Raw genomic sequence first — 18,374 nt, 5'->3', positions numbered from 1 at the left:
CAACATGTAATTAATTTATTCTCGTACTTATATTTTTCATCATTTTGCAATTTTCATTTTTTTTTTAATCCAATGCAAAAAGGTTATTGTTAATTTTCATGATATTTGCCTAAGGGGTTAGTCTCTTATCTATAAGGAAGTTTCGAATTATTAGCGAATCTTTTTAAAGTTCTTCAGTGATCATTATTATTTATTATTATGAAGAAATTGAGTGAGAAATAATTTGATTATTTTAATATGAATAAGAAAAATGTTTTTGTTCACAACTTTTTTCATTTTTACGTTTACATTAATAATGATAAAATATCTATCTATAAATATACTATAGATTTACTTAACATAGATTATACTAGTGTTATACGGAGCTGTTATGTATAGCGCGGGGAAAACACGCGGAGTATCTAGTATCTATACCCTGTTCATGTTAGCTTGATCTTTTTGGCAGATGGGTTAGTGATGAGAAACAGAAAATATAATAATAGCTTGACAATGATCTTTAATAAGGATTTTTGTAATCGATATTTGTAGCAGTTACTGCCTGTTATTCGCGTCCCTACCGTCCAACCAATGTAACATTGTACTAGCGTCTATTATATTCAGTGTTTCTATTTAAATTTTACTTCGAAGCAATAATATATAATAGAAAAAGTCTTAAAATTTTCGGATAACGCTTGAATCTTTAGAGACTTTTGTATTATATGTATTTTTTTTTAATATTTTTACAATTTTTAAAATCATTAAATTAAGAAAATAATATGTTCGTCATTGCAAAGTTATGTCGATCAGAAAAATTTACATCTGTCAAAAAGATCAAGATATCTTATACAGGGTATAGTGGCAATAATTTACACGATGTCTAAAAGATTTTTATATAATATATTCCTATAAATAAAGACAATTCCCCTTGTCACGATAAGCCTAATATAACCACTGAGAATATTTAGTGGCGTTCCCAAACATTTATCGTGAAATAAATAGAATATGACAGAATGGCTATAAAACATTTATTCGATTGCGTGGCCAAGAATGATTCAGCCCACAGAAAATATTCTTACGTAAAGGTATCACTGTGTAACGGACCCGAACAATGAACCCGTGATGTATCAGCGGTTTTTCCGAAGGGAACACGAGGTTCTCACAAACTTTCATATTAACATTTACTGTTCATGCCTTTTGAAGTAAAAAGAATAATTATGTGCGTTGGCTGTATGAAATAAATACGAAATAAATAAAAAAAAAAAAACTTTTTTTATTTATGTGGTTTGTAATATGTGTATTATAAATAAACCAAATTAAAACAATCTAAGCTTGAATAAGTAATTTACCGCTAACCCGTAATTTCATTAAACATAAACTTTTCAAATTTTTTGTTTCAATTAAATACAAATTTCCAGTCTTTATAAAAAATAAATTATAATTATAAAATAATTTTAAATAACTCTTAAAACAAATGCTATAATTTTTCACCGACGGTTCTAATCGCGATGATGAGCTTCGACCAACTTTAAATGGATTATTATCGGAGCTGTTGAAAATTGCTAGAGGCCTTCGCACCGAGATTATGATTAATAGAATTTGCTTGATAAATTAAAGAACAAAATATTGTTAGCGCGCTATTGTATATTATTGGAAAAGCTTCTGTACTATACGAAAATTTGTATATATGTTTGGGATATTCTTCGACACCGTTTGACCAATCATTATCAAAGTTATCACATATGTGACATGAGTATTGTTCATTGAAAGGTTTTATATCATGTCCACTTTTTTTTTCTCAATAATGGTATGGGACTAGCAAATGGACCGCCTGATAGTAAGTAGTCACTTCCAGCCATATACAGGCGTTGTAAGAAACATTGACAAACCGCGAGAACTAAGATGTTATGGCTCTCGTGCCTGTAGTTAACTTACTCAAATACTCACCCTACAAATACGAACACAAAAAATGCTATTGATGTTTGGCGGTAGAATACATGTTGAATGGGTAGTACCCCCATAAAAACCACTACAACGACTTTTTTAGACTCTAGCGCTAGATGATGCTGCAACCTTAAAGTTCACCTTAAAATTCAACCAGTCGAAAAAAAAATGGTATATATAATACACAAGCAGGACAACGGCTGAGTTTTATATATGATAAACCGCGTATAAAAACCCTGTTTTTTGATATATTTAATCCAATCGAGTTAACACTTTGTAAAGTTGTTCTTGGGACTTTTTCTATAGGATAGTACCTACTAAGTAGACCAAAGTCGAGTAAGAGGTATGAAAGAAAGTAAGTTTTATCATATAGCTGTAAGTACTTGGTAGTAGGGATTTGTGCAATCCCGTCTGGGTAGGTACCACCCACTCATCAGATATTCTACCGCCAAAGAGCATTCAGTATTGTTGTATTCCGGTTTGTAGGGTGAGTGAGCCGGTGTAACTACAGGTACAAGGAACGCGACATCTTAGTTCCCAAGGTTAGTTACCACTTACCATCAGGTGGCCCATTTGCTCGACCGCCTACCGATATCATAAAAAAAAGTATAAAATAAATAAAGACATCGCAACGTATCCTGATCATTAGCAATCATTAAATAATATTGTTCTCTCATATAAAGTAACATTATTACATGCGATGTGAACAAGAATAATAAATTTATCTTGATTGTATGTTACGGTATAGCAGCTAAATTTTCGAATAAAGCGTATTAAATGTCGTTATAAATATCGATAAAGGCTTTTGAGGGATGTGACATCACGACCCATATAGTATGCTTGAGAGTAGGCGAAAAATATAATAAATGAATGTGAGAAATCAATTTATTAGGGGTATTCGCTTTAAATTAAATTTTCCCATTTGGGGGATACCCAATCGTTTGTCCTGATTGATTATCAACACACAATCAATACTTTTGAACCTAGAAAGCTGATATTTGGAACATAGGTTTATTTCATTACTTAAGAATCCCCTAAGGCAGATTGTTTGGAATTTCTAGGTAGGTACCACCCACTCATTAGATATTCTACCGGCAAATAGCAGGACTCAGTATTATTGTGTTTTCGTTTGAAGGGTGAGTAAGCCATTGTAACTACAGGCACAAGGGATATAACATCTTAGTTCCCAAGGTTGGCGGCGCACTGGCTAAGTAAGGAATTTTTAAACTTTCTAACAGCGCCATTGTCTATGGGTGACCACTTACTATCAGGTGGCCCATTTGCTCGTCCGCCAAAGTATACCATAAAAAAAAAATAATGCACCATAAAAGGAGAAATTACTAATGACTAAATATTAACTTACCTTGTTTTAGAAATATTTCGTATAGTAAAGCGTGAACTTATTCTTTTATTTGTTTTGTGCAGGATGTATAAATTTTACCAGGATGTATAAGTTTTAAATTTAACCTTATATTTCTAATAATAAAAAGAACGGAGAACTTTAACACACTTCTTAATTTATTTTTTTTATTATACATGTGTTCGTTGCTCTCCATTTAAGGTTACCGCATTCGATGCTAAATTAATTTAAGAACACGGAAAGTACAATTTTCGTGCCAAATGAAAGCGCCTAGCTGTAATTTCGTTTACGCCTGTAACATAATAAACAGAAGAAGCGACATTCGAGGCCCCTCGTGATAAAATCATAACAATCATTTTATTCCAACGAAGATTTTTTTGTTTCAAATTAACAAAATTTTAAATATAAATATAATAATCAGTTTATTGTTACAAAAGGAATTTATATTTATTAAATTGCCTCGTATCATTGCTTTTACAAATGTTTTTTTAATTGTTGGTTTTTTTCAAAATCATATAGGAAATACAATTTCACTTAAGCCAATGAGTCAATGTTATGATTAGTTAAATTCTCACTTTAAATATTTTTTTTTATAGAAATATTTATTTAGAATTAAAATATTTATATTTTTAAATTCTACCACATGTATCCATTGGATTGCATTGGAGCGGCGTGGTGGAATAAGCTTCAAGCATTTTCCTCAAAGGGAGAGGAGGCCTTATTTCCAGGTTATTGCTTTTATATATTACTGGTATGTTTATCTACAATATAAAATATATTTTACATAAAAATTTAGTCGATGGTGTTCTGTTCAGATATATCTAGTTTTTTCGAACAGTGAAATACTACCTGAGAGAAATCTCACATCGTTCGTTTTTATAGGACTCATAACATCTATCAATATTGAGTGAGCTGCCGGATGAATAATCTCTTTTAGTTTGTGGTAACTTGCACCCGCAGTCACAGTAAGGAATATAAAGCATCTTGGAGGTAGTAGCAAATACCTTGGGCCATTGGGACTGACGAAGAGAAGAATTTCGAGATGTTTAAATGCTCCTGGCAGTAAAGAAATATAGCGATGATTTCCAAAATAGTTTTCGATCGTGAGTCAATTGATCATAAGCTCAAGAAGAGCCATTTCGACGTGCAATGTTTAAACCCTTCCATACACCTATCTACTACTAACCAAAATTGTTTCGTGTGACTATAATTACATTAGGTTACTAACCCATCAAACTGAAACACAGGAATACAAAATATAGATCTTAACTTAATATCTTGTCCCATTAATTTTCAATACGTCAACACATAGCACACGAAGTGTTATCTTAACCCTAAGCTCGTTACAATAACCTCAGAACTATTGTTTTAGTGATATATAACATTACCTAATATGTTATTATAAGCTCGGTTAGAATAATCAAATGTTATAACGGACAAAATAATGTTTGTTTTTTTTTTTTCATAATAACCAAAATAGACCAGTGGTGAGACCACGCGAATCCTAGTCGAAGATAGCAGCTTCAAGTTTAATAACAGTCATCTATTATTCATTTCGTGTTTGGTGTCGATCAAACTTCCCACTGAAGCCTACATTTTTCAGCTGAAATTGAGCTATAATTTCTAGAACAACGTGATGGATCACTCCTTTTCTTTAAGAGGGAGAAGCCATTAGTCAGCAGTTAAATATTTACAAGTTGCTTTTGTTATGAAACGGGGCAAACATATAAATTTCACATAAAAAATTGTGGTGCTTGTCGTGTTTCAATCTTAGGAAAGATTCAAGTGCTCACTGCTGCGCTATCTCTTCATAGTATAATAGAACAATAATTTAAATTTCATTATATCGAAACAAACGAAATTGATTTATCTCAGACTGTATGGTGTATATCAAGAGAATTCTGAAATGCATTCGACATCATAATTTCGTTATTAAGTAGTACATAGTTCATAGCCGTGACGTCACACAATGAATATGATTCGTAACCGCTCGGTCATCATTGCATGGGATATTCTGCTTTGTCATGATTTTCATTGGAAAATATTTTTCATATTAAAAAGTCATTCCTGTCGCTATAACTTATTATTTAATTTTTAAGCATATCTTTGACTCTTTTTAATCTGTGATTAGAAACGTGTTGCTGAGAACAGACAAACAAACTTCTCTTGTCTTAAAAATCTTTTTACTCTTAAATAATAAAATAGAGGGAGAAGTTCCAAGAATAATGTTGTGTTCTAAGGACGTTTACCAAATGTGTTCTCGATGAAACGCAAATATCTGTTGTATTTATCAACGTCCGGGATTCCGTCTGCGCCTTCACTTACATTTGAGAGGGGAGAGCAGCAGGTGTCCTTTTCCATACCTCTGACATGTATGCCAAGTTTTATGGTGGTTTGGGCGAGGTCCGTCGTTGACAAGGCGTCGCGGTCAACTGACCTATATAATATGATACATCTGGAATTGCTCCATTTTCGCATTTTAAAATGTTTTATTTTTGATCTTTTGTTAATTTATTAAGCAACAAAAACAGATTTTTAAAATATTAGGCTTAATACTTATAAAAAATAATATTCCAACAGGTTATAAATTTTTCAAGGTATTTTCTAAAGCAATGAAAATGAGTTCTAAAGTTGTCACTGCCATTTTTTTCTACCGTACGAAGTTTCTTTAATCGTACATCGAGTTCCTAAAAAAACTCTTATAAAACCTCAAGACTATTAACATTTATGACTTTATTGTAAGACAATACAATGTACCCACATTTTTACAATTAACATAAATAGTATAAAAAGGGCCTCAAAGATAGTTTGAGGTCAGTTCGTCGTTATGCTGATCGAAGCAAACGTTAGTTTTGACGCTATTATCACGTGCTATTAGTGTAAAATATTTTATGATTGTATTCATAATCATAATATAAGTAATTATGTGCAATGAATGTAAAGTGATTTTTGTGGTGTCGTAATTGAAATAAACTATTTGATAATAAAATTAGTCTCTTTGATTTTAATCGTCACCCTCGAAAAACATTAATTTACATTACATATAACTATAAATAAACATTTTTTTATTTATTATGAAATACAAACTAGTTTTAAAATGAAATCAAAATTGAGACTAGAAAGCGTAAGAAACTAACTCACATTCGCATTTATAAAATTATTTAGAACTAGCTGTTCCCGACTTCGTGCGCGTTGTTTGAATTTAAGTTATTTGGATATTGTACCGTGATTTTATTTTTATTCTATATATAATTCTAAAATAAAAGTAGCCTAAGTTACTCCTTATCACATCCGCTATCTGCCAGTGAAAGTCCCGTTGAAATTGGTTCAGCCGTTCCAGAGATTAGCCGGAACAAACAGGCAGACAAAAATTGTAAAAAATGTTATTTTGCTATATGCACCGTGTATACATACATATGTATTTAGTAAAAATGGGTTATTTTAATATTACAAACAGACACTCCAATTTTATTATATGTATAGATTGTATAAAAAGAGTATAAATATCGTATGTCTAGGTAATAAAGAACTCTGTTATTTTTTATTTTCGATGAGATTTTCCTTTATTTATTTAACGATTGAAATAAAACTAGTTTTTAACGGATTTAATCGCGTATATTAATTATTTTAACATCCCGACGTTTCGAGCACTTTGCAGTGTTCGTGGTCACGGGCAGACTAAGGTGACATTTGTCTGTTCGAATTAAAAAAGAAATATTATTTACAACTACCGCCAACGATTTCTTAATTGGTATCTTGAGTAGCGTTCCGGTTTTTATTTCAATGTGTAATAATCGCGAAAATCTAAGACAACATTATTTAACGATGTTAAATATTTCTTAAACCATGTAGAGATTATTTAATATTCATGCGACGTTACAATTATATTACTATATTCATAAAGTCACTGAAGACGATCTCATTTCTATCCTGTTATGATCTATGACCGCTTACAATTCAACGGGACAAATTGATGAAGTTTTATATTAAAAAATTCTATCGACCTCAATATTCATGAATTATTACATACATATCCAGAAAAAAATAATGATTTGAATAAACTTGCATAATACACATATTGTTATTATTATAATATGTTGTAATTATTAATTCAATAATAAAAGAAAATGAGGTCAACAGTTATAATGGAAAACTTTATCTACTAAATCCACAATTCATCTATATCTGAATGAGAAAATTCATTACTGTATTTCAGACATTAAAATGTGATTTAAAATTATATATCTTATTATATACATAATTAAAGTGGATTGTTTTCGATAGACTCCAATTCTCATTTAACTAGTACATACTATTCGATATTAAAGATTTAAATTTAAGTTTAGGCTGCAGAGCTGAGTCTGTTCATTAGCAGCCTGTAAATTTTCCCACTGCTGGGCTAAAGGCCTCCTCTCCCTTTGAGGAGAAGGTTTGGAGCATATTCCACCACGCTGCGCCAATGCGGGTTGGCAGAATACACATGTGGCAGAATTTCGTTGAAATTAGACACATGCAGGTTTCCTCACGATGTTTTCCTTCACCGCCGAACACGAGATGAATTATAAATTATTAAGCACATGAAAATTCAGTGGTGCCTGCCTGGGTTTGAACCCGAAATCACCGGTTAAGATGCACGCGTTCTAACCACTGGGCCATCTCGGCTCTGAGTCTGTTCGCCAATCTAAAAATGAAATCAAAGCAAAACCTGTCTAAATTCCTAAAAAAACTTTTGAATAGACGTGAAGTTTCGCGTGAGATCCACTTGTAATAATTAACTCTTGGTCATGTTTAATACAAGTTTATGTTTCTAAATCATTTAATGTACTTATAACTTAATTTACGTATTCGTTTCGCTTGATGTCTTTCAGTCGTCGATGTAAATATAACTGTTTTCTATTGATGTTCGAAATGGGCCACCTGATGGTAAGTGGTCACAGACATTGACGCTGTACGAAATAATAACATACACATTAAGGCATATTTATTAAATGCAATTATTAAAAAAAATCCTATTTAAAGAATAATATAGAATAAGATATATGTTACGTGATAATTTATTAACAAAAACCGTTTCCATAAACAAATTCGTCTTTATACTGTCATGATTGATGTAAGCCGCCTTAATTGGTTTGAACAACGAAAACACCATTAGTGGTAGCGCCGTCGACCTAAATTATTGCACCTTTCTATAACAGTAACAATACAGATAAAGAAAAATAAAAGTCATTACTGTATTCAACGATCTTTCACGATTTGCGAACGCCTTTGTGCGTGACCTCAGCATGCGATATTTGGTTTCTGATTACGGTTGCTTCGTTATAGGCCCGAGTGTATACGTTAGGGCAACTATTCGATTTTCAAAATAAAAAGTTTGTTATATCTCGCAAATTTTGTGGTTTAAGTTATTGTATGTCTTATAAATAACGTAATTTAAACAAAGTCGCTTACCGCTGTCTATGTCTGTATGCTTTGACCTTTAATATTACACAACGTATTTTGATGCGGTTTTTAAATAGATAATGTGATTCAAGAGGAAGGTTTATATGTATAATACATACATAATATAGTAGAGAAATACTGTTTAGTGTAAAGGTTTCCAACGTGGTTTCGGAAATAAACACACTTTTTGCGCTTATATTGAGAACGCTGGCTGAACCCTACGACATAGATCAAAATAATGTACTACAGTATTGTACACCATAAAAAGGTCTTCAAAAAGTCCGCGATAGTATATGTCAATCTCTTTTATCCCATTTTTTATCATTTACTTTTTACGAGAATTAATGGCTTATTTTCGAAGCGATTTTAGGCGATATAGCATTAATCCTTATCTAATTAAGTACCTTAAAAACATTGTGCATTTAATATAGATCAATAAATAAATAAAGAAAAATGTATAGATATAATCCATACACGATTATAAGTAGGAAAGTGGAGTTAATGCTAGTTAGATTTAATACATTCAAGCGTTCAGATTTTATAAAATGAATTGCTTTATACAATATATTCGGATTTTAATGGCGATCATATTTATTTTCCCGTTGACAAGAGCACGTATTCTACAATACACTCGTACATTACGAAAGTTTAAACAGTTAGCTTTATTAAGATATTAAGAAATTATACTTTGATAAAATAATTATATGGGATGCGGTGGTGACCACTTACCATCAGATGGCCCATTTGCTCGTCCGCCTACCGATATCATAAAAAAAGATGTTACGTACTTTGTAACTGTAGTTACACTGGCATCCTTTAAGCCGGAACACAAAAATAGTGAGAGCAAATTGTTGTACACACAAAGACCTATCACCAAGTGATAATAAAAATAATAGATTCTCTATTCCTACAGCGACACTCTCGTAAACAAAAACAAAATATTTATTGTTCCATGATATATTACAGTACTGACACAGGATGGTAATTTGAAATGGTATATCACGGCTAGTTAACCTAATCACTTTGGCTGTAGGAAAACGGCATTGAGTCAGTTCAAGAATTTCGAAGATATTCACAGTTTTTAATAATTCGTCGGTACTATAAATTAAAAATAAATTTAATTTATGTTTTATTTTTATTTTAGGAAATTTTATATTTTAATGATAAAATACTTTTGACAGTATAAAGTAGTTGTTAAAATTATATAATATTTTATTTTTAACTTTAAATTGGATTTATCCATACAAAATCAAATAAAATATTGTTAATTTTGCTTTATAATATAAATTAATTATGCTCTCAGTGGGTGAAATTGTGATAGCATTGTACGAAATATGGGTTGACTTAAAAAAAAAAGAATAAAATCTATGATAATTATTAATCATTTTAGGACTTAAGACAAAATTATTTATTCGTATTTAAACCTTTACGTGACTATACAGAGTTTGTATACTTGTCTAATATTTAGAATTATACGCGCTACGAGGTCTTCGCGAACGTGAGCGTGCAGCTTATGAGCCGATGAGTACACAGATATGGAAATTTGTTCAGTTGAAATAAGACATTATATACCGTATCCTCAAAAAATAAAAGTCGTATTTTGGCAGAACATTCTCATTCCTTTATCGACTATACGGAAATTCCGACACAAACAAAGCTATTAAATCCAGTGTACATTGAATCAAGGATAATAAAAGTTATTATTATTATATTCCGATTATTCTTTTTTTAAATAAATTTTAGGAAGACAGACAATTAGTAATTGTAAAGTATTGTAAAATATAATTGTCAAGTATCTTAAAATAAGTGTACTTTATATAATTAAACCTACTATATTTGTATCAATAATAAAAGTAAATATAAACATCAAATAAGCAAATGTTGCTAAAGATTTTATGTGATATAGCGTTATGTGATGTGATACAAAATATTTGACAAAACGTTTTTATCTGAATATTAAAAACCGTGTCAAAGCAAAGTACTAGCTTCAAATATATCAATTATTCATATAAAGGTCAAGAATAAATTTGGGCACTTTTATATTGCGCAATTGTGTAATGGTGCGATTCCATTAAAATTGTTTGCGATTTCTGTGTTTATATTTGTTTGGTTTTATCAGAGGTTCAAACCACACAACATTTAATCAATTTTTGTTGACAACTCACATTTACAGAAACTTTTTTCATCAATGCGTGCTGACAAAACTCGCCGGTTTCCCTTTGGTGGAGTCGAAAATTTAATACAAACATATATTTTATCTACAGATATGTACGATTATGTTTAACAAAAAAAAATACAATAATTTAAACAGTTGTACTCAATGTATCCAAGTTAGCGTTCCAATAACTTAGAAATGCGAAAATAATAAAATACTTTTATTTCTAATAAGGTTTAAGCTAATCAAAGAAAAAAACTTTATTAAATATTTCTACAGGTATGTTTTTGCATTTAATTTTGCTTAACTGTCAAAAATATACCACGCGTTCGGAAAGCAATAACTCAAACCAGAATAGAATCGTCGAAAGGAACTCTCATGTTTATTGTATTTTAATCTTCACATAAGTATTATATTACGACGAAGAAGCGCAATTCAACTCGCACTTCCCTATTAAAAGTTGATGAATCGCTAGTTTGTGGCAAAGGGAATAAGCCTGTTTCCATTAGGTCGACCGAATCAGGGGCATGTTTTATTATTGTGTTCAGTTTCTTGATATTCAGAGATTTGTCGTAGGGTAACATTTTGTTTATTTTTTTGATATAATTATGTCTATATACAATATACGTATATGAAATCATGAAAGTTGGCACATATATTTTTTGCTTGCTCCATGGTTTTTATGCTCTCCAAATTTTTGTAAATCGCTGAATGAGTTGCAGTGCATATTCGAACATATATTTATGATAGTTGGTATGTATATGTATATATATATATATATATATATACATACACAGAACAAGTCTGTCAGTTTGGCTAGTTTTATTTAAATGTTATAAAATCTCAAAAAGCTTCGACAAAAAAAACGCGGAAGTAATATGTATGAAATTTAGCAACTCTATGTAAGACAAAAAAATATAGGGTTCTGTCCTGAGATGATTTAGTGTGGCCTTTAGGTAGCATAATAATACACGTAACGTGATTTACGGGGCCTCATGTTGGTCACGATTCGATAAGCTCTGAAAGCCGAGAGGATTTCGTGTAATTGACGGCTTCTGTTCGACAATTTTATAGTCTGTGGACCTAGATAAAGTTAGATACGACTCGGCAATTTCAAAGGAACAAAGATTTATTCAGATCAAAACGATTAAAAATAACAAAAAATGGATAACAATAGTTTTTTTTCTGGCCATTGATCTACTTGGCGATGTTTTTAAGATAAGAATTTCACGCAAAATTGGAGACAAATATTCATTGGGTATATTTCAATAATTTTATTTCTTAGATTTTCAATTGTATTTGCCATTTATTTTGTATTAAACTTATTATGAGTAATCTTGATTGCTGATATTTCTCGATAGAATCTACTTTCAGAACCGATGACGATTCAAAGGTGTTTTTTATAAATCTACTTATATAAAAAAATAATTTGATTTGATTGAATTTTTCTCTGTTAGAAGTAATGGTAATGAAATTTAATAACATCCCATCTTTGGCAAAAGTATCTAATTGCGATTGAAAGAGGAAATGCAAAGAGGAAATCCTTGTCAATATTCACTTAATTCTGATTTGTTTATTTTTAAATAAGTTTTCAATGTAAATGTTACACATTACATAAAGTCAAACAACATATCATTGTAAAAAACTGGTCTGTTTCGAAAAAAAAAACATTCGTAACAACCTATTGCGGTTGTTTGTTTGCTCGTCTCGTTTTATTCCTTTTCTGCACTTACTGATTGGATGTAAGTGAAGTAGCACTTTAAATATCAACACAAGTTACGAACGAATGTTTTAGAGTGTATTTTTTTGGTACCTTAAATAGAATAAATCAATAAATAAATTGTCAATGCTTTGTTGAAATCGTTAATGAGAGCGAAGTTACAATTCGTTTCGATATTTACAGAATGTACTTGTAGTACACTGGCTGATTTGCCTGCGTTTTATGGGCAGGTTGTCTGTTGCTAGGAATATAAAAAATAAACATTGTCCTTCCTTGGAATTTAAGCTATACTTCATAAAATTCCGTTTGGTCGTGAAAGCGTAACAGAGAGAGTTACATTCGCATTTATAATATTCGTATAGATTTTGTTCACATCTACAGAATTTCGATTATGAATGTATTTATGTTTTTTTTTTTTTACATAGGCCTTCGATTTGTTAATTATTTAATCTAAGCTAATGTTATTTATATAAGATGGGTAATACCCTTTTGTCCATTGCTTTATTTATAAATCATAATATATTTATTGGTGCAATCCGATAGTAAATATCAAATGACCTTACATAAATTTGAATTGTAAAAATATTTACTGATTAATAAATAATAGCAATGGCTAAGTAAAAAAATGTTGTTTGTCTGAAAGACTCAAAGTCTATAAGTCTGTGATATATCGAAAAACAAGAGGAAAATAAAGAACGATAACGTTCACTCTATCCTCTATATTATGTGTGTTATTGGGTCAATGTTAAAGTTATAATAAACATAAACGAGTTGATAGGTCAGACTTATAATTAGTTTTAAAATTACTTTTCGCACTGTCGTATTTGCTTTTAAACAATTGCGTAGTGTTTGCTTTACATAACGTAAAAAATATATATTTAAATACCAGTTGTAATAATAATGATAACATTGTTAGTTACGTTGAAATCATTTTTGTTTAAAATAAAAAGCAAGAAATACTTGATATTTCTTGTGTTTTAATTCTTATATTTTTGTTTTAACTAAGTTTTTGTTATTTAATTAAATATTTTGTAAACTAACTGAATTAAAAAAAAAAAAATGTTTCATCTTAAGATAAAATTAGCACAAACAGTTAAAAAAAGTTTATTTTGTTACAAACGAAGGGATTAATCTATAAAAACTAAAACCTAGTAAGTTACTGTAAAGGACTAGTACTACTTCAATTTGTTACTGTAATGTTATTTTCAATTGAATGTAATGTTTAGTATAATTGCTTAAAATGTTTAGTAAGTAATTTAGTAGCACATTAGTTCATAAATTCAAATAATTTGTAAAAAATATATTAATAAAAAAGACATATTATTCAATACATGGTAATATAGATGACATAAAGCGTGCAGCTAATACTTGTTGACTTCCAGACAGCATATATAACATAAATATATATAAAAATTGTATTTGACTAACATAACTTGGTATTTTAAATGTTGAGAAAGATTAACTACTTAGTTTCTTCTTTATATACTTGAATACAGTATATTTGGTTTGATTTGATTTGACTAGAAGCAACTAATAAAGTTATGTGAATAACTATTAAAGTTTTTCTAGCTGAAAGAGTTGAGTGACAATGCGTTTTTCTAGTCAGCTGCATGCTTTTATATCCCAGTCATAATGATCGTTCGTTTTAATTCAATTTTATGTGACTAATGAAATGGAAAAGCACTTTGTTTGACGCATACTATCGAATACTTTTGAAATATAAATTAGCTTTCGTTGAAAATATTTTTTCGTAGAAAATAAAGTCACTTTAATTTTGCGGAAGAAAAATCAGTTTGTGAAAATGCTATCCTAGTTACCAAGAAAATTCTATCTAATTTTTAAGATTAAAGTAACTTAAATGTATAATAATGTTATATAAATACGAACCTTCTAAAATCTCTGCTCCAGCATGCGTAGATCACAGGGTTCATGGATGAGTTGACCCACCCGAGCCATGTGACCACCACGTTGACTATCTCTTCATGTGTGATACATGACGAACATATACCAGATAGGAGATTAACTACGAAAAATGGTAACCAACAAACTATAAAAACACCCATTACAATTCCAAGCGTCTTTGCGGCTTTCTTTTCTTTTGCAAATTTAGCAAGCTTTCGTGAAAGGGAAAAGTTTTTGGGCAAATGTTTAGTATGAGTAACATTTGTTAAACGTGTCGATGACCTTGAAAGTCCATTGTTTTGTAATGCGGTCAATGGTTCCTGGTCCGCTTCCTCTGGAGTACACGCACCGTGACACACATCAGTTCTTTGACGCACCGTGCCACCCCTATGTATACGTAACGTTAGTTCTAGCTCCCCACTTGGTCTCATCACTTGTTTTGTCCCAATTTTCAAAGACCTTGTCTGAATAGTCGCGGCACGATATATACGGTAATATGTAAACACCATAACAAATAAAGGTAAATAAAATGAAATTGTCGAAGAAAATATTATGTACTCCAAATTTTCCGTGAACGGACATTTATAATCCGGTACTTCTTCCAAGCGCACTGCACGCCACCACGCGATGGCCGGAAATGATATAGCACCTGAACACACCCACACTGCTGCTATGAGAAATGCAGCTTTCCGGCCACTCATCCGCATCGGGTATGTGATAGGATCAGTGATGGCCCAGTAACGGTCTAATGATATAACACACAAATTAAGTATTGATGCAGTGCTAAAGAGGACATCCAACGATCTCCAAACATCACACCAATCCACGCCAAAAAACCATGTATGTTCCAAAACTTCATAAAGTGCTGAGAATGGCATAACTACTAGACCCACGAGGCAATCAGCTACAGCTAGTGACGTGACGAAGTAATTCGTAGATGTATGAAGATATCGTTCCCTCACGACTGCCAGTATCACTAACATATTTCCAAAAACAGTCGTCAACGAAAACAGAAGTAAGAAAGAAACAAGTAGAGCGCGGTCACGAAGAAGATTTATGTAATCATTCCAAACCTCACCGGAGATATTCGATGAATTAAAAGTGTTGTTATTGTCAAAAGTAGCATTGAATTCTAATACAACGTTATACGGCAGTCGTGGGTTCTCTAGGAAGTACTCAGGTCCTCTTTGCAAAATGTCTAATTGGCTTCTTGCCACCAGTATTTCTGGTTTGGTCGTATTCATATTTCCCTGATGGTTATTCGCTTACTAGCGCCATGGTGAGTCTTTATGTTTTCCTTGTTTTGTCCGCAGCCATTTGGATATTAAGTTTTTGGCAGGCATTCTGTTCTCGATTTTGAGTATCTGGCACATATTGCGTTGGCATGACTTTAGTCTTCACTGATATTTCGTCGGCATCCTGAAACAAGTAAAAATTGCGTTAATAGGCATTAGTAATGGCAATGTTCAAATGTTATTTTATTAAAGTTAACTTAAGCGAAAGAGCTTTTCTTGTATACCAATTCACGAATTTTTCGACAGTTTAAAATTGTCTAGGTTTAATATAAACTAACAATCTTTACAATTTTATATAATATGTGACATATATAAATTATGTACGTAATAAAGTTTAAAACTAGTAATCTTTTTTTTAGATAAGTAAGATATACGATTATATATGAGTAGATATTAATGGATTCCTATTTTGGAAGCCCGTCTGATACAATTTTTTTCTAACTTTATAAAGTAATTTTAGACGACTACGTTTTATTGGAAAAAATGTAGTCAGATAATTGTGTCATTGCCATGTGTCATTTATATAGTCATGAATGAATGTCCTTGGTTCGCTGGGACATAAATAGTGCTTAGCGAACAGGCGGCGAGATCAAACGAATTGTGCTCCGTGGGCCGTGATCAGCCTGTGCACATGAGGGCACTTCAATCGACCCCTCCCTATCCCCTTTACATTCCCCGTGCCGTGATCAAAATTTATGTTGACTGGCTTTTGAGAAATCCTTAATATACTTAAGCGAAAATATATTTCGAATAGGTTACGTCTAATATGAAATAAATTTACATACACAGATATAGATAATATATTGTATCTACAACACTAGTAACTGTTGTAGTTAGTATCCTGCTGATATATCGTAAATAAAACTTTTATAAAAACATCTTACATAGTTACTTAATGAAATTTCCATCATGTGTTTTTATACAATAGCAATGACCTGTAGTGGTAAGCTTAGATGGCTGCATGAAAGGTCCTGAGGTTTAATTCCGTATCAAGTACCAAATTTTCAGTCAGCATTTTGTCATAATATTAATAAGCCATTATGTTTCGTGAAATTGTTTTTGACTAAATATAATCATTCATACACGTTTAACGTGTAAAGTTTTTTTTGCTATCAATATGAAATGATTTATTTACCTCATATTAAAAAAGAATCAGACAAAAAATTAACAACAAGAAAGAAAGTCGAGATGACCCAGAGGATGGACTCTATGTAGGATTTTAATCGAAGACCTTTGATTCGTAGCCGGGCAAGCATCACTGAGCTTTAATGTGCTTTATTGATAAGAAAGAAGAAAAACTTTAATTACTTTTACTTTATTGTATGTTTATCTAACATCCCAGGGCGAAGCAGCATCTTAGATATAGCTCCGCTTTTAATGTAGGAAATTAAAAGCGGTGATATGTATCCAGAGGTGGGATATTTACGCGATATTAGTTTTACGAAAATTGTTTCCACGCTAAATATGAATTGATTAAGTACGTAATACAATATTAAAAGCATCCATTTTAATAACTTTAGAATTAATTCTCAGCTGTTCGAAAACTTCTTGGAATAATCTTTAGTAAAGTACGTCTTCATTCCTCAGAGCCGTCCGATGGCTACAGATACGTCATAGAAATTTCTTTTATTAAATATTAAGTTTGAAATCTGTAGCAAAAATTGTCATATATCATTTTATTGAGATATACATACAGGATTTTATAAATTTGGATACCAAAATTAATTCTATTTAGTATATTAGATTATATTACTAATAAACCCATAGACATTGACGCTGTAAGAAATATTATCAATTCTTATCAACCTTGAGAAGTAAAATTTTATGTCCTTTGTGCTATTTACTAACCCTTCAAACAGAAACACAACAATACTAAGTGTTACTGTTTGGCAGACGATCTGATGAGTAGGTACCGCTTATACATACAGACGGGTTCGCACAAAGCCGCATCGTAATGTGTAATGAGGATCATTGTTATCGTAGATCATAAGTTAGACTTAAACAGAATACATTGGAATTATAAACAAACATTAGATATGACTGAATCACATAATCACCATAATACTTTATTTGAATCTAAATCAAAGAACAAAAATCATAACTCTTTATAATTGTTATTCAATATTTCCATATTCGATATAAAATTAATTTATTCATTTTTAAAAAAATCTACCGCTGGTTCAAAATATCAGATCAGATAAGAACCGGCGTAAAAAAATCAGCTGGATTATACATTTCTCATCTTTGTTTTATAGGTTATTTTTTAATGAAAAATGCCTCCATGTCCTCCAGTGTCCTCCAAAGCCCAGCGAATACATGATATTTATTACGCATAACAATTATATTTTTTCAATGTAATAACTATGTAAGGAGTTAACAATAAGATGCAATTGTCTTTTTTTATGTAATATGAAGGCAAATGGTCCACTTGACGTTATTTCTGACAGCACCCATAGACATTGGAACTATCAGAAAAATTAACCATTCCTTGCATCGCCAATGCGTCACCAACCTTAAGAACTAAGATGTTATGTCCCTTGTGCCTCTAGATACACTTGATTACTCACCATTTAAAACGAAAAG

The 18,374-nt window shown here is 31.2% G+C and overlaps 1 protein-coding gene across 1 annotated transcript in view; it reads right to left on the bottom strand.

The window, feature by feature from the left end:
* The window catches only part of LOC125071320 (dopamine receptor 2-like), a 154,495-nt gene that overhangs the window by 25,913 nt on the left and 110,208 nt on the right, over positions 1 to 18,374 (bottom strand). Inside the window, exon 2 of the mRNA XM_047681516.1 lies at positions 14,482 to 15,915. Within this exon, the coding sequence (XP_047537472.1) occupies positions 14,482 to 15,740 (1,259 nt within the window). The 5' untranslated portion in view covers positions 15,741 to 15,915. The remainder of the gene's footprint in view (positions 1 to 14,481; positions 15,916 to 18,374) is intronic.

This window comes from Vanessa atalanta, chromosome 19, assembly GCF_905147765.1.
Source record: "Vanessa atalanta chromosome 19, ilVanAtal1.2, whole genome shotgun sequence".
Taxonomy (NCBI): Eukaryota; Metazoa; Arthropoda; class Insecta; order Lepidoptera; family Nymphalidae; genus Vanessa; species Vanessa atalanta.
The sequence above is the reverse complement of the archived record's forward strand: the minus strand, read 5'-3'. Positions and strand labels throughout refer to the sequence as shown.